The sequence below is a fragment of the Amblyraja radiata genome, chromosome 2 (genome assembly GCF_010909765.2).
Source record: "Amblyraja radiata isolate CabotCenter1 chromosome 2, sAmbRad1.1.pri, whole genome shotgun sequence".
Classification (NCBI taxonomy): domain Eukaryota; kingdom Metazoa; phylum Chordata; class Chondrichthyes; order Rajiformes; family Rajidae; genus Amblyraja; species Amblyraja radiata.
In genome coordinates this window covers 59,674,579-59,696,529 of record NC_045957.1, presented here as the reverse complement: position 1 = coordinate 59,696,529, position 21,951 = coordinate 59,674,579, and the positions used below count along the sequence as shown (strand labels likewise).

The 21,951-nt window shown below is 43.6% G+C and overlaps 1 protein-coding gene across 1 annotated transcript in view; it reads right to left on the bottom strand.

The window, feature by feature from the left end:
* scrn1 (secernin 1) overlaps positions 1–21,951 on the bottom strand; it is a 56,747-nt gene that overhangs the window by 28,824 nt on the left and 5,972 nt on the right. The window contains exon 2 of the mRNA XM_033047348.1: positions 8,188–8,347. Within this exon, the coding sequence (XP_032903239.1) occupies positions 8,188–8,346 (159 nt within the window). The 5' untranslated portion in view covers position 8,347. The remainder of the gene's footprint in view (positions 1–8,187; positions 8,348–21,951) is intronic.

Genomic DNA, 21,951 nt, shown 5'->3' with positions numbered 1-21,951 from the left:
TTCTGCAATCACTGCAAAATAATGGAAGACTTGCAAATAAGCATGCCTTGTACAGTTAATGTACTATGAAACTAACCAAGGACTGCCAAGAAATGGTCAACTCCAATTAAGAGGCATGGCGTTCATTCACCTGCAATTGGCCATCAATACCAACATTTGACTGAGCAAACTTCTGTCTCCATTAATTCAGTTCCAACTAGGATTCAGTTTTCCGGCAATTGAAAGATCATAATTCCTCAGTCATGTGAGAGGCAGGTGGAAGCTCTTCACTATTAATCACTTCCCTATGGCTTGCAAACAGCTCAGGTTGCACAAGGGACTCTAAATTATGAACAAAGCTTTTACCATCTGCAACCTTTGATCTGTTTATGCACCAAATTCCAGCATGTGCATTCTCTTTTGTCTCCTATTCTTCATTTTAAGTCTCTTCTTACCTCAGGCTGTATTTTGCAACTTATTGACAGAATATGGTTTACGTTTTACATCAATCCCCATTGTTTTTACCAGCAATATAGTGGGCTAAATCATGCCGATTGAGGCCAGAAGTTCTGAAGGGAACCACAAGAATTCAGACATTCACAATGAAGTTTTGCCTGGAGCTTTAGTTTAGAGATACAGCTTTCAAAAAGGCCCTTCAGCCCACCGAGCCCACACCGACCAGCGATCCATGCACATTAACACTATCCTATACTAGTGGCAATTTTTTTTGAACATTTTTATACCGTCAATTAACCTACAAATCTGTACGTCTTTGGATTATGGAAATCAAAGTTCTCGGAGAAAACCCACACATGTCACAGGGAGAACATACAAACTCCGTTCAGACAAACACCCTGAACCAGGATCAAACCCGGGTCTCTGTAAGCGCTGTAAGGCATCAGCTCTACCACTGTGCCACCTACAACACGCTGCATGTCAAATTACATCACATCTGTCACCAATGTTTGTCACTGGAGTTGACATGCAGCACAAAGCCTCGTCCTAGTGGGACCACCCCCAAAATTACATTGGTAGGGGGCTGGGAGAAGAGGGAAGGAGTGTCAAAAAGCCTATCTCCATTTATGTCTTTAATCAGATCAAATGTGACAGGCAATTGGAGATCCCATAGTTTTGAATATTCAAGAAAAGCAGAAATGTCATTTTAAGAAAAATCATAATCAATTTCTAAAACTAAAATCATTACTTTTATGTAAAGTTGTTGTCAAATTTAAGAGATATTTAAAAGTAAATAGATTTGAAGAAGGATCTCGACACAAAACATCTGTCCATATTCTCCAGAGATTCTGCCTGACCCATTGAGTCTGAAGAAGGGTCTCGACCCGAAACGTCACCCATTCCTTCACTCCATAGATGCTGCCTCACCCGCTGAGTTTCTCCAGCATTTTGTCTTTATTTTTTAAAAGTAGATTTCTTCACAGCTTTGACAAAAGGTAAACCTCTATTCTCAGCTTTGCCTTCTGCCAAAGCCTGAGCAAAGCCTCAGCAATGTGTTTCTCTATATATCTCGTGAAATCTACGTATCGTAGGTCCAGTGAGACTCCACCCATACATCTGCATCAGATAAGTGCAGAGAAGGGTGAAGGATGTTCCTATTTGGATCAGGCTTTCTCCTATTGCCAGGAGCAGCAAGCCTGATTCAATGTTTCATTCAAAAATCCCCTCAGACCTGGAGCATTTGAAATAAAATGGACAAACCTTTAATTCCCTTGGCATGTTAAGAGTCGGATTATGTCTGTCAAATTAATAAATATTCGATCTTCTTGAATCTTTAAATTATAGGATCTCACTTTCATGTTAAACTTTGATCAAATAATCTTTGGGGAATAATTACCCCAAATGTGGATACATGTGCCAAGAAAAAAAGTATTTCCTTTAAAATACCAGTGTAATTAACGAACTCAGGTATTTACAGCATATGTTACAAATTCCATCACGAGGTCGAATTACCGATACTTGGCCATAAATATTACTATTCAATATTCTTCAGATTAAGTAATTGGAATGTAACATGATTTCTGCTGCAATCTACGGCTCCACCAATTGTGGAAAAGTGAAGCAATTGCAAACATTAGTGTATTAGTAGTAATACAAGGGACTTAAAAAGGGAAATGTGTAAATTGCAAAAATGTTAAATAAATATTTTGTCTTTGGAGTAGAAAAGACTAAAAGCACATCAAAAATATAAAATAATCAAAAGGGAGGGAGGGACGTAATTAAAAATAATCTGTTAAAAAGTGCTCATTGGATAAATTGGGCCCCCCCATAAAAGCTATAAGCATTGATTACTCCATTAAGAATAGAGTACAGATAAGACAAGATCTCAGACTTGTTAGCTCCTGTACACGTGACGTAGAGCACATAGCTGCTTTCATCTTTTTGATTTATTTATTTGCAAACCAAATCAGGCTATTTTGTGTAATTTCAATAAACACTGAAGGAAAATTCTTTGGGATTGCCATACAAACAGGAGAAGGATTATGGGAAATTAGGCTAATAACGAAGGCACGTTAGAAAGACCCGTTAGACAAGGCAGTGCTGTTTTAGATTAACAACGTTTTTCGGGCGGCACGGTAGCGCACTGGTAGAGCTGCTGCATTACAGCACTTGCAGCACCTGAGACCCGGGTTCGATCCTGACTGCAGCTGCTGTCTGTACAGAGTTTGTACATTCTCCCTTGACCTGCGTGGGTTTTCTCTGTGATCTTAGGTTTCCTCCCACACTCCAAAGATGTACAGGGATGTAGGTAAATTGACAGTATAAGTGTAAATTGTCCCTAGTGTGTGTAGGATCGTGTTAATGTGCATGGATCGCTGGTCAATGCGGACTCAGTGGGCCGAAACTGATATTCCAATATCCCACTCCCGGGTGATATCCCACGTTGTGGGTCGAAACTGATATTCCAATAGTCTTTTTTGTTCCTTTCACACCAATCAACACCAAATTTCTATCACCAGTGCCAAGTCACTATCCATTCTTCTGTGCCTCAAACTCTTACCTCATTCTGTTACTTTCCCAAAATCTTGTACTCCGTTCCTATTTTTTTTGCCAACGTTCCCCTCACATTCATCTATCTTCAAAATTGATATTTTCTGTTAAGTTCGTCTTCACCTATCTTGTTGTACTCCCACCAGCGTTGTTAACATCTCCCATTTGTTGTATGTATTTTCTTTCTCCTTCATTTTTTAAAATATTCTATCACCGCATCCTTTCAAGATTTGAGAGTTTTCTTCAAACATGAATCTAAATTGTTCCTCCATTCACACTAAATACCAGAATAAACTCATATCTCTTCACAAACTATACCAAATGGTGATGCTTGGTTATTCATTTACGGCGCACTGGATACATCTGATGTACTTAAGAGAATGTTAAGAATATAAAGTTACACATGATAATTTAATTTAAAAACTTGACATAGTAATTGGCACAGCTTCTCTGCCTGCCAATATAAACCCTTAAAAAGCAGTGTTTGGGTTTACTTTTCTGGTATTATACAGTGATCTACTTCCATGAGCTCCATCTACTTTTCAACCCCATTAAGATATCCGTTTTTCAATTAATGTGATCTTATTTTTCTTTTACATTTTCAAAGCTAAAACTAAAAACAAATAGTGAGCCTCAGTGGCCAAAGCACTGATCCTTGTGGGACCTCCCATTCCAGTATTATGAACAATACTTTCTCAATACACTCTTTCTGGATTGCAGCCAAATCTCTATCTATTCTATTATTTGTCTCATGTATCAATCTACCTAGTCTATAGTCTTGCTAGGATTATATTACATTATCCTTGTCATGCTCTCTTAACCTCAAATAATTCAATGATTTTCCTTATACAAGAATTTTCCTCTTGGAATTGAGAAATTAGCTATTGATTATTATATTTTTCTGTTTCACGATGTCTCCAAGTTTTTTTTTCTAGCTGCTGTGGGAAGGGGGTGGGCATTGAATACAGCACATGGAAGGAGATTGAAATCCTTTTTCTCATGACTGATATCTAGATGTATTCCATTTTCCTTTAAAAATATAACCATTGCATTACCAGTCCCCACTGACTGCATATCTTTATCCAACAAGTTATCCATTGTAAAAGTATCTGCCAGCTGCTCTCTGCATTCATTTAATGTGTAGATGGATTTTAAATGTTGATGATCTGGACAGCATATAACTTTGGATTGTTTTATACATTTTCTTCTTTCAAATATTGTTTTATCGCATCCCAATTTCGTCTTATTCTCTTGCCCAAATGCATCCTGTATATATTTTTTCCTCACTTTCAATATTTCCTTCTAATTTTGGCAATGCATTATGTCTCATTGGTGTTTAGATTGATCTTCCTTAGAGCAAAATATTTTTTCTTGGATCTGTTCAACACCATTTTATATTTCACATTTATATTTTTTACAATGTTTGCCAATATTGGCCTGGATTTATGGTTGGATTATGGTGAAGTTCAGATGTTTTTCATCGGGGCACACTACTATTGCAGCATTTGGGACTTCTCTGCTGAGTAGGTTAAAAAGGGAGCCCAAAATTGCTGCCAGTGGTTCAGAATTCCGAATTCAGAATTCCTCCATTGAACCACTCCCACAGATCTTGTAAATACTTACAAAGTCAAAATACAATAACAAAAATGTAATGTATTTCCAAGTTGTTGCAAGCTGTAGCTTTTTAAATGATATACAAAGCCATGATCACTACTGAGCAAATTTTCTGACCTTCAAGACTAAATGCTTGCATAAAATATACTTTCCTCAAACATTTCAAAATTATGGATATCATAACTTGCATAAAAAAAATTGCAGCTCAATCTTGCATGCTCCTAACTCATTTCACACGCAGTATAAAAGTTTAAATATATTAATTAAAATGTTGCTATCTTAAAAGCTTCTTATCAGAATTGTTTAACAGTGGGCGCAGCAGTAGAATTGTTGCCTTAAGGGCCTGTCCCACTAGGGCGTCATTTGCGCGTAATTTACGTGACATAATTTACGCGTCACGACGCATTACGCGTGCATGGTGCGCATGGAGCGTGGTGACGTAGGCAGTGACGTGCGGTCGCGTGTGGCGCCCCAGGATTTTGGGATGATACAAGTGTAAATTGCCCCTATGGCGTGTAGGATAGTGGTAATGTGCTGGGATCGCTGGTCGGTGCGGACTCAGTGGGCCGAAGGGCCTGTTTCCATGCTGTATCTCTAAACTAAACAAAACATGACTGGCTGTTCAAAAGGGAACTGCAGATGCTGGAATATCGAAGGTACACAAAATTGCTGGAGGAACTCAGCGGGTGCAGCAGCATCTATGGAGCGAAGGAAATAGGCGACGTTTCGGGCCGAAACCCTTCTTCAGACTGTCAGCTGCATGATGTCACAGATGCAAGATGTTGTGGATCCAGTCAAACTGGAGCCCATAGCCATTGATAATATACAAATGCACATTCCTTTGCACCACACCCCTGGTTAATTTTAGATAGAACATTATTAATTTTAAATTGAAAATTCACAATTGAACTTATTATTTTCAGACCAGTTACAAGCCTCTGTAATCCACTTGGCAGACATACTCACTAATCACACTCTTAAAAAAGTTCTGATCATTTTGTTTTGGCCTGGCCAAGAATTTCAAACAAATATAAATATTTGAATATTTTAATAATTATGATCAAAGTACTTCAAATCTAATTCTCAGACTATATAATTTAAATATTCTCCTTATTACTTTACCATTTGACTCCACATGTAATTCTATTTCTACTGTTCTGCACTCCTGCATTCTTCAGCCTAACATTTATTAAGTGAGCCATGCTGCATGTCATAATAAAAAAATCTAATTACTGATTAATTATCTAATTAAGTTTTTTAATTATTTAAGTTTCAATTACATTTCAGCCTTGCACCAAGTAAATTCTTATTTACTGTAAGCAGAAATGAACTGTTTTTAATTTAAAATTGAATTCATAGAAACATAGAAAATAGGTGCAGGAGTAGGCCATTCGGCCCTTCGAGCCTGCACCGCCATTCAACATGATCATAGCTGATCATCCAATTCAGTATCCTTATCTGCCTTCTCTCCATACCCCTTTGTTTTAATCTTTTGTTTTGATACTATCCCTGATTTCCCTTGTTATCCATGGATGCACTACCTTCCCTGATTTATTCTTTTGCCAAACTGGGATGAACAATTGTTGTAGTTCATCCATGCAGTCTTTAAATGCCTTCCATTGCATATCCACCGTCAACCCTTTAAGAATCAATTGCCAGTCTATCTTGGCCAATTCACGTCTCATACCCTCAAAGTTATCTTTCTTTAAGTTCAGAACCCTTGTTTCTGATTTAACTAATTAAGAACTCAACCATATTATGGTCACTCTTGCTCAAGGGGCCACGCACAACAAGACTGCTAACTAACCATTCCTCATTATTCAATACCCAGTCTAGAATAGCCTGCTCTCTCGTTGGTTCCTCTACATGTTGGTTTAGAAAACTATCCCGCATACATTCCAAGAAATCCTCTTCATCAGCACCCCTGCCAATTTGATTCACCCAATCTATATGTAGATTGAAGTCACTATAACTGTTTTACCTTTGTTGTACGCATTTCTAATTTCCGGGATGTCTGGGATGTCAAGCTTTCAAGTGCACATCAACGTCATACTTTATTTCCTTATTATCTCTAGAGCTCCACTGCAATCCAGACTTGTGTAAAACTCACCAGGACAAAATAAATGCAAATTCCCTCTGGTTACATTTTGGCAAGATGTAGTTAACCTACTTAACTCATATAACTCACTCTAATTTTCTGTCCACATTCTTGGTGTCTTACTTGCCAAAGATTAGCTTCAGACCATTGTTAAGATGATCCATCTCCATAAAGTAATCTGTCTTCATCTCTGCCCCTCCTCTGCAGAAATCCTCACTCCTAGGCCTGTGCTACCCCTGCCTTCTGACTGACTGCCTGCATTTTCTTTTCCTCTTTCACTCCATTTCCAATAGTATGGAGATGATGTTTTCAAACCTCTCCCTAATCAGGAGTATATCAGCAAAGCTGACAAACAAGCTCCTCATAATTATTCTAAGCAGATATTAAATGCATGGATGGATATTCCTAGAATAAGGAACCTTCCTTAGCAAGAAAGCTCTGCAGCACTCAAAACTAAATTATTCTCAAAGGAAAACGATAAGAAAATAAACATTGGAAAACAAATCTTGTCAGATAGCACTCAGGGTTCTAAGTGTTTGCTGAAGTACAGGAGATAATTAACCAAATGTCAATGAACACAGATGCTGACAATTCCTTTGTGTCTTCAGCCACAACTGTTATCTTTGTTTAGAAATGTAGTAACCATCAAAAAGGTTTATCAGCTGTTCAAAGAGCTAATTGGATTATGAAAGCCTCCTGCTGTCCCACATGACCAGTTTCTCTGGGGGAGCCTATTCCCACCATTTCGTAAATAATGAGGTTTGCTGGGGGTTTTTAAAAACAGTCGAGAACAAAAATAAATTGTATTTTAAGGGTTACTTTGAAGAACAGGACGAGTAATTTTTTTATTTGTTCTTCAGTATTCCCCAATATATTAATAAAGACATTTGTCTTAATTTTACTAGATTTTAAATCTGTCCATTCTTCATATTTAAATAATTGCAGCACAATGCCATTTACATCAACGTATGACAGATGATCATCAATTACAGTACTTAGTATTGAGTTAAGCATTAACATTTTACAGCAAGAGGATGTTCACCTTTCTTTTGATAATGTTATTACTCTTATCCATAGATGAGACATGTCCTCTGGGAGTGTTTTTTGTGGACATAATTCCATTAGCATTCTGCTCAGTGCTCAAGATCCAGCACTCCATGAACTATACACTTTGAACTCTGACAGCTGTTTAGGCAGAAAGCTACCAACTATTCTACATCAGATGTTGGAGGATTTAATAAATGCAACTAATTGCCAGTTCAATTTGATCAACTGACCTGGAGTGCAATAGGCTTAAGCGAACTATTCTTTAGGTCACTGCTATTAATTTAGAAGCTGATCCTTACGATTATCTTAAACTAGTCCCAAAATATATGGTAATTTATTCAACACATAAAATTTGATTTAGGTATACAGCACATGAAATCTCACATTAGAAGAAAAGTGAATTAAAAAATATTCAACTGTAAAGGAAAAAAATGGTTTCTTACCTGAACCTTAGATCCTGGTTCATGGGAATTAGGTGGAATATAAATAACTTCTTGAACTTCATTGCCAGGCCTTGCTGAATTTTTTCCAAATATTGTATGTGCATCCTCAGTGGCAGATGGAAGAGCTACAAAGCAAGAGCTGGTAGGAGCCACAGACATCCTAAAGTTTAGAGGAAAATGAACAGGATTAATGTTAAATATGCTGTAGCAAAATGTGCAGCAGCATTTGTCACAAGCTTGACGTCCTTGCCACCTCTACAATAGCATTTTGAGTGGCACCTTATTCAAATTGCAAGCTGATGCTGTTAAAAGCTAGGCTAATAAGATGCCTGGAACGACTCAAGGTAAGCAATACTATTTCCAATATGATCACACCAAATTATTGGAAGTTTAGCAGTACAGAGGAATTGAGAAATAATTGGGTGTATTCAAGGTCAGTCAGGGATAAAGTTAAAGAAAATATTGGAAGGATAACAATAAACAATATGACTCAAAACATTATTAATTTCAAAAATCTCTTGCATTAGTTGAATTTCCATAAATTGCAGTCACCATTGATACAGCAATTTCAATGTAGCAAAAGTTATACCACAAGACATTTACAAGATTGATAATTTAAAAAACACACTTGACCCACAAGATACAAGGGAAGTTAATGAGTTTAACAAAAAGATTAATTTTAAGGAATTCCTCAATGGATGGAGGGGAGATAAGGAAATCACACTGTTTAGGTTAAATGCAGTTAAATGTAAATACTATTGGTGGAATGAACAAATTGCAGAATAATCAAAAGGCCAAAATGAGAAGGTTTACAATATTCTAGAGAGTTGTCGTGTGGGTAGAATTTACTAAGACAACAGCATGGAGGAAGATAAGTCCAATAGCAAATCTTAAGGCATTATTTAATTTTGAACTGGTGTAGGTCAGCAAATATTGGTGTGGTAGATGAGCACAACATGGTGAGAATAAAGCCATTGGCAGCATTTTACCAAATGAATTTAAATAAACTATAATAAGGGGCACTAGTGAGAAGACAACTGCAATAGTCAAATCCAGAGGTAACTTGTGAATGGATGTACTTCAGCAGGTGTACGTACTGAAACCGAAAATAATCAGACAATGCCACCAGGGATAATGAGCAAGTTAATAATGGTACAGAGGAGGTACAAATCATAACGTGTGTGCCTGAGTTGTAGACAGACTGTATCATTTTCTAGAGAATAGAACTTGTGTTGGAAAACAGTGATTAAAGGCATGCGCTTCCCAATGTTAAGACATTTTCAACTCACCAAGAACACTCTATTGAATAAACAAGATGCTTGCCTGAGAATGGGTCAAGAGCCATGATGGTGAGGTAAATATGGTTGTTATGCTGGTGCCAAAACACTCCACTGCGGCAAGCCTCAACGACTTCCGCCCAGTTGCACTTACTCCCATCATCACCAAATGCTTCGAGAGGCTGGCCCTGGCACACCTCAAATGCTGCCTACCCCCCCACATTGGATCCCTATCAGTTTGCCTTCCGCAAGAACAGGAGTACAGAGGATGCAATCTCAACGGCACTTCACTCCGCCCTCTCCCACCTCGACAACAGAGACACTTACGTAAGAATGCTGTTCATCGACTACAGCTCAGCATTCAACACCATTATACCCTCTAAACTGATCACCAAACTCGGTAACCTGGGCATCGACCCCTCCCTCTGCAACTGGATACTGGACTTTCTAACCAACAGACCCCAGTCTGTTAGGTTAGACAAGCACACCTCTTCAACCCTCACCCTGAACACCGGCGTTCCACAGGGCTGTGTGCTGAGCCCCCTCCTCTATTCCATCTTCACCTACGACTGCACACCTGTACATGGTACTAACACCATCATCAAGTATGCAGATGATACAATGGTGATTGGCCTCATCAGCAACAACGATGAGTCGGCCTATAAGGAGGAGGTCCAGCTCCTAGCAGCATGGTGCACTGACAACAACCTGGCCCTTAACTCCAAGAAGATCAAGGAACTCATTGTAGACTTCATGAAGTCTAGGGGCGGCACGCACACCCCCATCCACATTAACGGGATGGAGGTGGAACGTGTTTCCAGCTTCAGGTTCCTGGGGGTCAACATCTCCGATGACCTCTCTTGGACCCGCAATACCTCAACTCTGGTCAAGAAGGCTCACCAGCGTCTTTTCTTCCTGAGGAGACTGAAGAAGGTCCATCTGTCTCCCCAGATTCTGGTGAACTTCTACCGCTGCACCATCGAGAGCATCCTTACCAACTGTATCACAGTATGGTATGGCAACTGCTCTGTCTCCAACCAGAAAGCACTGTAGAGGGTGGTGAAATTTGCCCAACGCATCACCGGTTCCTCACTCCCCTCCATTGAGTCTGTCCAAAGCAAGCGTTGTCTGCGAAGGGCGCTCAGCATCGTCCAGGACTGCTCTCACCCCAACCATAGACTGTTTACCCTCCTTCCATCCGGGAGGCGCTACAGGTCTCTCCGTTGCCGGACCAGCAGGTCCAGGAACAGCTTCTTCCCTGCGGCTGTCACACTACTCAACACTGTACCTCGGTAATTGCCAATCACCCCCCCCCCCCCCCGGACACTCCTCCCACCAGGAAAACACTATGACTGTATGCATGTAAATAGATTTATTTATTGTCATATTCTATGTCGCTCTCATGTTCTATGTCGCTCTTCCAGGGAGATGCTAACTGCATTTCATTGTCTCTGTACTGTACACTGCACAATGACAATTAAAGTTGAATCTGAATCAGAATCTGAATCTGTTCGTTGCAATGACATTGAAACTGACATTGATTTTGGATGAAATTGCTACAGAGTTACATGTAAATGAGAAATAGGTCTAAAATCCTTTGGACACACCTATCATAAAAGTATGCGATGAGAAGAGAACCATTCTGGTGGAATTCCTGGGTCCAATTGACTACTCGGTAGTTGAGGCATAGAGACATACAACAGGGAAACAGGCCCTTTAGCCCAACAAACAAAAAGATACAAAGTGCTGGAGTAATTCAGTGGGTCAGGCAGAATCTTTGGAAAACATGGATAGGTGATGTTAGGGATCAGGACCTTCCTCAGCCCAACACATCCACGCTGATCAAGATGTCCAAACAAAGCTACTCCCATTTGCACATACCCAGCCAAGCCAAAGCACCTGCCACCATTTGCAGCAAGTAGTGCCTTTCAAGTTCAAGCCAAAGCACCCAAGCCACCATGTGCAGTAAGTAGCTCCCAATGTTCGAGCGTCAATTCTTCTTAATCTAGCAGGCACGGAAGCTGTCCAACATGCCAGAAGATTTAATTATGAACCGGCTAGGTTTTACCCGGCTGGTGTTTAGATCGCTCCCGCTGAGTCTATCCGTGGCCCTGATTGCTTACTAAGCAAATTCCAACAGTTATATGAGTTGCGTACTCACTTGGTCATGGAGAGGCATTTGTTCTTTTCCAGAAGTCAGAGACATGGTGAACCTGTGGAGATGTATGTCAGTGCTTTGAAGCCAGTTGATGTGATTTCTGGGATATATGTGATAGCCTAGTCCGTGACCGTTTGGTCTATGTTGTCCGCAATGATAAATTATGCGACGAGTTACTGCAGGATGCTGAGCTTACTCTAGAGACTGCTGAAAACCGCTGTTGCATTGCTGAAATGGCTGACGCATGCAAAAGTTTTAGGACATTCTGCTGGTCTGAAATTAATGTTGCCGGCATGTCTTATCAAATCTCTCGTCATTCTCCTCAATTGCCCGACAACTGTATCGTGAGACTAATAGACAATTGTTTTAACTGTGGGGGTTCGCATGCTGCTGCTCGTGACCGTTGCCCTGCGTATGGAAAATTATGTCAATTTTGTAACAAAAGGAATCATTTCTTCAAATGCTGCCGCTCGCGTAGCAACAGATTTCAAACAAGGCAATCTGTTAATTCACGGCCATGAGAACTTGCTCTCGGAATGCTTTCAACCAGCTCCCACGGATTTGCAGGCTGCTAACGAAGGTTTTGACTTCCCTGTTGCATTCCCTATCTGATTCAATACACAAACAAATAGACCCCAATGTCGCTTTCCTCGTTAATAGCAAGAACTTTTATCTGAAAATTGACACAGGGGCCAGATGTAATGTGATCTGTCTAGCTGTGTTGAAAAAGTTACGAAAAACAGAGACTGGCACTCCTACAGCTGCCTCCCTTCTCCCATTTGCAGGAGGTCCAGTGCACCCTATCAGTCAAGTCAAGTCTTAACTCATGTGTCCACAACCTGAGTTTCTATGTTGTTCGTGAGGAAGTGCCATCTCTGCTGGGTGCCAACGCTTGTCATGACCTGGGACTTGTCTCTTTCAGCCCTTCTGTTTGTTATCTGACTACAATCTGTGACGTATTCTGGAAGGTTTGACATTGATTTTCTTAGCAGCCCCACTTCTCGCGGGGTAGTTTCGAAGCTTGTTCGCCATATTGCAGACCATGGAGCTCCGTGCATACTGTTATCTGATAACGGCAGTCAATTTACCAGCCAACACTTCAAAGAGTTTGTTGCACGTTGGGGTTTTCACCACATTACCAGCAGCCCTGAATATCCACAGTCAAATGAATTAGCTGAGCGGGTTGTCAAGAGTGCCAAACAGCTCATGGAACGATCGTACCGAGCTAATTCCGACGTGTACCTGGATCTGCTCAACCTACGCAACATCTCCCGCGACCCTGTTTTGGGTTCACCCACTCAACGTTTATTGACAATGCAGACCCGAGCCACGGTGCCTGTGGCGGATCAGGCATTGATCCCACAGAGGTGGTCACCATTGCAATACTGAATAAAGCCAGAGACCAACTAAATCAAACCTCCCTGTATATGTTGTACTGCTCCCTCATACTCCCATACATGATCTATTGTGTGGAGGTATGGGGGGAACACATACAAAACAAATACACATCCAATCTTCATCCTCCAAAAAAAGAGCAATACGAATTATACATAAAACCACCTACAGACAATCAACAAAACCATTATTTATCAGACTAAAAACATTAAAATTTCAAGATCTGACAGATTATAAAACTATCCAAATTATGTTCAAAGCAGCTAATCAGCAATTGCCTTGTAATATCCAGGGGTTGTTCCAACGGAGAGAAAGCAAACACAACCTGAGAGGGACCTACATATTCGAAAAACCGGCAATAAGAACTAATGCAAAACTCCATTCTGTTACAGCAAAGGGTGTTAGTCTCTGGAATAACTGCCATGATGAGCTGAAAAAATGTAAGACTCTATTCAAACTAAAAACACTCTTCAGAAACAAAAGATTGAATGGTTATGAGCTGGACCAGTGATTTTCTTTTCTATTTGGTTATTTCTTGTTTGTGGACTGTTCAACAGATTTTGGGTCCATTTGTTCACATTATTTTGTTTTTCCATGAAAATGTATAGAAAATAAGAGGGGGTAGGACCAGAAAAGTTTTCGAACTTCTTCTTACCCCTTTTGAACATGAACAATATTATTTGTATTATTTGAGTTACTTATTTGTTTGTTTTCCTTTGTGTTTTATTTTCTTTTTTTATTGCTTACAAGTTTATTTGTGTTTGTATTTTTTAACATGTTCAATAAATTAATAAGGTAAGTAGTAAAAAAAAAATGGCGGTGCTGGCTCGAAGGGCTGAATGGTCCACTCCTGCACCTATTGTCTATTGTCTAAAAGCTGTATATGTTTAGTCAATTAATTGTCTGCATGAAGAAGATAGAACCAAAACAATTGCATTCTTACCATGACTTCTGAGGGATTCTAGGTACCCAATGTCTATTGTAGTTAAAACCTCTGTTTGACAGCATTTAAAAAAATGATAAATGATTCCATCCCTATCAGAAGAAATTCAATCTTTCAAACCAGTGAACTAGCATTAACTATTATCTGTTATATATTCTGTAAGTATTCAAAGATTAAAAGGGCGATGTTTTCAAGCTTAAGCGTTCCTCCAGTCACTTAAATTAGAGTAGAACAAAAACATGGACAACTCAATACCAACAGATGGTTTGGCATAAAGTCAGAAGTTAGTGTAAATGTCCACAAAGCTAACTGGTCCTGAAACGCTTTTGGAATCATTCCAAGTCAGTGCCCTGATTCCATTGTACTACCATACCCAAAATTTTTGTTGTTATCCTCTTCAAATCCATCACCAGATCTGGATATAGGTCTGTACCTGCTGTAAACTGGTTCACATTATCCATCTGAAAGTTTCTCATAGATTTGTATAAAATGTTCTGCGGTCTTTGTCTTTAGTCAGATGATTTCCTTCCTCATCTCTGCTACATCTCACTCTCAAATATGTTCACTTTCATTTTGCCCCCCCGCTATACCTTTGGTACATATTGACCTATTATTCCAAGACTTTATTCTAAATTTGGTCAAATGATGCATTGATGTTTATAAAAGTCACTCTGTGTGCCTCTGAAATTTGGATATTTTGTTTGTGTCCAGACCAAGGCTGTAATGAGATATGAAATGGAATTGTCATGGCAGAACACAATTTGAACATCAACAAGCATGTTGAAGATGATGGAGTTACGGACATTTTCAACCTCTCACTTCTGAGGTCTGTGGTCCCCACCTGCTTTAAAAGGGCATCAATTATACCGGTGCCCAAGAAGAGTAAGGTGACGTGCCTCAATGACTATCGACCAGTGGCACTAACGCCAGTGGTGATGAAGTGCTTTGAGAGGTTGATCATGGAGCAAATCAACTCCTACCTCGACAAAAACCTGGACCCACTGCAGTTCGCGTACCGCCACAACAGATCAACGGTGGATGCGATCTCGCTGGCCCTCCACTCCGCACTGGACCACTTGGACAACAAAAACTCATATGTCAGGCTGTTATTCATTGATTGCAGCTCGGCATTTAACACAATCATCCCCTCCAAACTGGTTACCAAACTCGCAGAACTGGGTCTCTGCGCATCCCTCTGCAACTGGATCCTCGACTTCCTCATCCACAGACCACAGTCTGTTCGTATTGGTGGAAATGTGTCAGCCTCGATAACAATCAGCACGGGAGCACCTCAAGGCTGCGTGCTCAGCCCCCTGCTGTACTCACTCTATACCCATGACTGCGTAGCGAACCACAGTGCAAACTCCATCATCAAGTTCGCTGACGACACCACTATTGTGGGGCGAATCACTGATGGGGATGAGTCAGAATATAGAAGAGAGATCGAGCAACTGTCCATATGGTGCCAGCGCAATAACCTGGCCCTCAACACCAGCAAAACCAAGGAACTGATTGTGGACTTTGGAAGGAGTAGGAGGGGGACCCACAGCCCCATTTATATCAACGGGTCGATGGTTGAAAGGGTCAAGAACTTCAAATTCCGGGGCGTGCACATCTCTGAAGGTCTTTCCTGGTCCGAGAACACTAACGCAATGATCAAAAAAGCTCATCAGCGCCTCTACTTCCTGAGAAGATTACAGAGAGTCGGATTGTCAAGGAAGACTCTCTCTAACTTCGGGCTGCGGGTCTGCGAAGCGGAGAGGCGGCGTGAGGAGAGGCGGCAGTGCGGAGAGGCGGCAGTGCGGAGAGGCGGCGCCGACTTTTTCATCGGGAGCCTGGGAGCTCCAAACCGGCGCGGCCTTGTCGGCTTCGGCAGCTGCGGGATCCAACCAGGAAGCGGCCGTTCCAGGTGGCCCAGCCGCCGAAAGGACTCTTCCGACGTCGGGGCAAGACCACCCGGTGAGAACGGCCAGGGACATCGGGCCTCCGTAGAGGCAATTGCGGTGGCCTCAATAGGCCTGACTTTGGGGTGAACATGGGGTGGGGACTGGACATTGTGCCTTCCTCCACAGTGCTATCCACTGTGGGGGGATGATTTTTTTTGTCTAATTGTAGTCCTGTAGGTCTGTGTCCAAGATGGCTGCCGTGAAGAGAGAGTGGACGCTGGCGCGCTTTGGCTGCCGCTGCTCCCTCTTCACACTGTGTTTTTGATTTTCTGTTTTTGGATTGAATTCTGTTTTTAATTTGTGTCTCTGTGATGTCTTTATTACTTGTTATATTCCGATTATATGTTATTCCGATTACTATGTAAGGTGTCCTTGAGATGTCTGAAAGGCACCCATTAAATAAAATTTATTATTATTATTATTAACTTCTACAGGTGCACAGTCGAGAGCATACTGACCGGTTGCATCGTGGCTTGGTTCGGCAATTTGAGCGCCCTGGAGAGGAAAAGACTACAAAAAGTGGTAAACACTGCCCAGTCCATCATCGGCTCTGACCTTCCTTCCATCGAGGGGATTTATCTCTCGCTGCCTCAAAAAGGCTGGCAGTATCATCAAAGACCCACACCATCCTGGCCACACACTCATCTCCCTGCTACCTTCAGGTAGAAGGTACAGAAGCCTGAAGACTGCAACAACCATCACCGGTCGAGTACCATCACCCGGTGAGAACATCGGGCACCGTGGCGGCGACTGTGGAGGCCTCAATAGGCCCGACTATGGGTGGACAAGAGGATGGGGACTGGACTTTGTGCCTTCCCCCACAGTGGGAATCACTGTGGGGGGATGTTTTGGTGTTGAATTTCTTTATGAATACTGTGTTGTATTTTTATTAGTGGGCTGCAAGGATATCAGAATTTCCCCTGAATAAGGGGATTAATAAAGTATCTATCTATCTATCTATCTGTCTGTCTGTCTGTCTGTCTGTCTGTCTGTCTGTCTGTCTGTCTGTCTGTCTGTCTGTCTGTCTGTCTGTCTGTCTGTCTGTCTGTCTGTCTGTCTGTCTGTCTGTCTGTCTGTCTGTCTGTCTGTCTGTCTGGCTACTTCCCCACAGCCATCAGGCTATTAAACCTGGCTCAGACAAAACTCTGATTATCAATAACCACTTTCTGTTATTTGCACTTTACCAGTTTATTTATTCATGTGTGTATATATTTATATCATGGTATATGGACACATTTATCTGTTTTGTAGTAAATGCCTACTATTTTCTGTGTGCTTAAGCAAAGCAAGAATTTCATTGTCCTATACAGGGACACATGACAATAAACTCACTTGAACTTGAACTTGAACATACCCTAGATACAAATTTACAATATTTTCACACCGAATCTTGTAAAGAAGTTAAGTCTGACACACTGTAACTTTACTGAGTATTTAATAAAGGCACATGTGAAGCACATCCCAGTACTGACTGCATCTAGTCTTCAGGCGTACTGGAACCAAGGGAGGAGCAAGGGGAAGATATCACAGTTATACTGAGATGACTAATACCGTGGTTAGTGGTATTGAGGTAGCTACATTATAGGTTGCATGCATAAACCATCTACATCCTTTCCCTTAAAAATCTAAAATTGAAGTTATAACAGTGGCAGTGTGATTATACAGCACATGCAAATTTAAGCGAAATCACCGTAGCGGACAGGAGGTTTTACAACCCGACCCGAGCGTGTGCGTATAGCACCATCACCCTCCCCACCAGATAGAAGAGGAGGCGGAGCAGCAGCAGCCGGGAAGGAGGAAGCAGGCGGGGACCCAACCGGGAATGCGGGAGGTGACCCAGCCGGCACGGGTGATCCAGGAGGAGGAGACGGAGGAGAAGGAGAACGAGCAGGGGAGGAAATCATCTGCCCGAAACCAGGAAGCACAGAAGGAGGAGAACGCGGCAAGCGAACTAACCGGGACATGCAGGGAGCTGTGGGGTAATTAGTAATGACAGGCTTGAAGCGCAACGGAGGAGCGTAAGGATCCGCAGGAGGAGGTTGCGGCTCGTTAACGGCCAACAGGTGCTGGCGGCTCCGGCGGTAGACAGTTCCATCAAAGTCCACCAGGTAAGATCTCGGGGAGTCGTCCACACCAACAACGGTTGTGAGTCGGGAGAATCCGGTGGCTGTCTGCATGCAGACGACCTGGCCAGGCAGTAGTGGTGCGAGCGGGCGGCAGGACTTGTCGTGAGAGCGGCGCTGTACCTCATGCTTGTGATCGATCCGTTGCTGGACGGCGGCAGGCTGGAGGACCTTGGGCACCAGGGACTGTTGGGCGATCGGCATCGGTGGGCGAAGCACGCGGGACATCAGACGCTGGGCAGGGGATCGCATAGTAGGGTCCCATGAGATGTTGCGAAGGTTGAGTAGACCCAGGTAGAAGTCACCATTGGAGAGACGAGACTGCTCGAGCAAATTCTTGGCACTGCGGCCAGCTCGCTCGGCCAGGCCGTTGCTCTGCGGGTATTCGGGGCTGCTGGTATAGTGAGTGAAGTTCCACTTCACAGCGAAAGCCTGGAATTCTGCACTGGTGAACTGACGGCCGTTGTCGGTCTGTAAGCGGACCGGGGACCCAAAGGTAGCAAAGTGTCTGCGCAGCTTATTGATAACCATTTCAGAGGTGATAGCAGGGAGAAGGTCCACCTCGAACCAGTTGGAGTATGAATCAACGAACACCAGGTAGTGCTTGCCTCGCCGATCGAATATGTCAGCAGCCAGCGAGGTCCAGGGCATAGCAGGCGCAGGCTGCTGCAGAAGTGGCTGGCGCTGCTGATGTGGGGCCAGGGTGTTGCAATCAGGACAGGAGGCTACTCGGGCTTTAATGTACTTGGCCATGCCGGGCCAATAGTATTGTTCTTGGGCATATGAGACTGTGGCATCGGCTCCGGGATGCCCCATGTGGGCAGCGTTGTAGTACAAGTCATATAGGGAGGCAGGGACGACCACCTTGTGACCCTTGATGATGATACCGTCCCGGAGCACAAGCTTGTCGCGGACCAGAAAGGGTGGGCACCCGCAGGCAGTGAGGTTCGTCTGCTGGGCCACCCCCGCTGGATGACAGCTGCGAGCTGTTGCAGGTCGGGGTCGTTGGCGGTGTGCTCAACCAGGCACTGCAGCTGCTTAGAGGGAACAAAGTTGACATTGAGTACCTGCAGATCCTCCTGCTCGTAGGGGTGCCTGTGGAGGAGGAGGAGCGGGGGGGCCTGGGACAGCGCGTCGGCCACATGCATCTCGGTGCCCCTCTTGTACACGATCAGAAAGTCGAACCGCTGGAGCTGTAGCATCATGCGCTGGAATCTGGCTGGAGCGATGTGGATGGGCTTATTGAGGATGGTCACCAAGGGTTGATGATCCGTCTCGACGGTGAACCTGGTACCGAAAAGGAAGTCCTTGAACTTGGAACAGGCGAATACAACCGCAAGAAGCTCCTTCTCGATTTGTGCATAGCGCTGCTCAGTGTCTGTCATGGTACGCGAGGCATAAGAAATGGGCTGCAGCGAGCCGTCATCATGGAGTTGCAGGCAGGCAGCACCGAGTCCGAAGCGGGAAGCATCACATGTAACTACAATCGGACGTTGCAGATCGAAAAACTTGAGAGTCGGTGTGCTGATCAGCTTGTTTTGAGAAGGTCGAAAGCCTGCTGGTGTTGGGGAAACCAGGACCAGGCAATGTCTTTTTTCGTCAGTTGCCTCAGGGGTGCGCTCAACTCGCTGAGGTCGGGGATGAACTTTCCCAAGTAGTTGACCATGCCCAGGAATCGCTGCAGGCTGGTCACGTCGGTCGGGGCAGGCAGCTCGGAGATAGCGTTGGTCTTCTGTGGATCAGGTTTCAGCCCGTGGGCTGTGAAGATGTGGCCAACATAGGATACTTCAGCTACACGGAACTTGCACTTTGACAGGTTGAGTTTTAAGTTGATCTGGCGAGCGCGGTCTAGAATTCGTCGGAGGTTGTGGTCGTGCTCAGCAGCATCTTTCCCGTAAACCAGGATGTCATCCACGATAATGGCACATTGCAGGCCAGCAAACAGTTGCTCCATGGAGCGTTGAAACACTTCGCTAGCAGAGCTGATGCCGAACGGCATCCGCAAAAATTTGAATCTTCCGAAGGGGGTGCCAAAAGGGGTTAAGTCTGAGGATTGTTTGTCTAAAGGTATTTGCCAGAATGAGCTCCTGGCATCAAGGACAGAGAACACCGTGGCCTGACCGACCAGGGCAGCAACGTCTTCTACAGTCCTCATGGGATAATGAGGACGTCTTATTGCTAGATTTAAGTCTTTGGGGTTTATGCACACCCGTATCTTGTTCTTACCCTTCTTCATGGTGGCGACCATGGTGGAGACCCAGTCGGTGGGTTCGCTGACAGCTTCAAGCACTCCCATGGCAACCATGTTCTTCAGCATTGCTTCGACCTTGCCCTTCATGGCAAACGACACCCTGTGTGGAGCACGGACCACTGGTACAACCGACGGGTCAGTTGCGATCTTGTACACAAGGGGCAGCTTACCCAGTTCATCATCGAATAGGTCAGGGTATTCAGAGAGTGGATTCAGCATCACCCGCACTTCGTGGACAGTACGGTCAAAGGACACCAGCCCGAGATCCTGACACGCCTGATTGCTCAACAGAGTCACACAGTCGCAGTCAAGAATGAAGAACGACAGGCCTCGCGAAGATTTCTTCAGCACACAGTGGAAGGTGGCCCTCCCCACAGGTTTCAGCTCCTCTCCCCCATAAGCACGCAATGTGGAGCGATCAGCAGTTAACAGCTCATTATTTCTAATCTTCCTGAACAGTGATGTTGACATAACATTCACCTTCGCCCCCGTGTCTAGCTTAGCAGTGAAGGATTTGTTGTTGACAGTGACTAGTACAGAAGGATCGGGAATGCGAGATTGATTATGAAGGAGAGAATAAACACTGGCATCTCCCATGGAAGTACTGGGCTCAGAGTCGAGGGCAGTGTCGACAGAAGACTGGGAACCGAATTCGTTATCAACTTGTTGTAGGTTGTTTAAAACTTGTCTGGGAGCTGGAGGAACGTTCCCACAGGAGCGACAGGAAGCTGAGAAATGGTTCATCTTCTTACAGAAATTATAAGCTTTACCAAATGCTGGACACTGCGACTGCATAGAGTGGACATAATTACAGTTGGGGCACTTCTTGACAAGCGGGACCCGAGCGGCATAAGTCAGCCGTGGTGCAGGGCGAACGTTGTCTTGCTTGCGACGGGGCATAGCAACACTAGTCAGATTAATAGCCCGATTGTCAGATCCCCTCTGCCCATGTAGCGGGGCAACCACCTCAGCTAGTCTGCATGCATGCATAGCTTCAGTCAGGGTGAGATCCGGTTTTCGCAGCAGCTCTGCTCGTAGCTTCTGATCTAGCATGCCGGTGACTAAAATATCTCTAGTGAGCTGATCACACATGTTCTCGAAACGGCACCGCTGTGCAAGGTAGCGCAGGTCAGCGATAAAACATTCAACAGGCTCATCAGGCTGCTGTTTCCTTGTAAAGAATCTAGCCCGCTCCAATATACGGTTGGAGGGCAAGTCACAAATCTCCGCAAACTTGCGTAAGAGACATACTGGGTCATTGGCAGACTCCGCCGGCTCGACGACCTGGTCGTTGTCATCCAGGACCGCTGGATTGTAGGTGAAAGTCTGAGCTCGCTTCATAGCATCGGGACCGGCAAGGTTCAGCAGGAGTGAGGCTTTGACCGCATCAGGGTCATTTCGGTGCACGATGTTGATGAAGTGGTTGTAGTCCATCACGAAAGTAGCCCATCGCTCCGCAATGTCAGCGTCAAAGACAAGGGGAGAGGGCTTACGGCACGAGAATGCCATGGCAAAGAGGGAATTAAACACTAGTAAAACTAGGAGCAAATAAAACCCGATAAACAGGAGGCGCGCATTTAACTTGCTGACACCATGTAAAGAAGTTAAGTCTGACACACTGTAACTTTACTGAGTATTTAATAAAGGCACATGTGAAGCACGTCCCAGTAC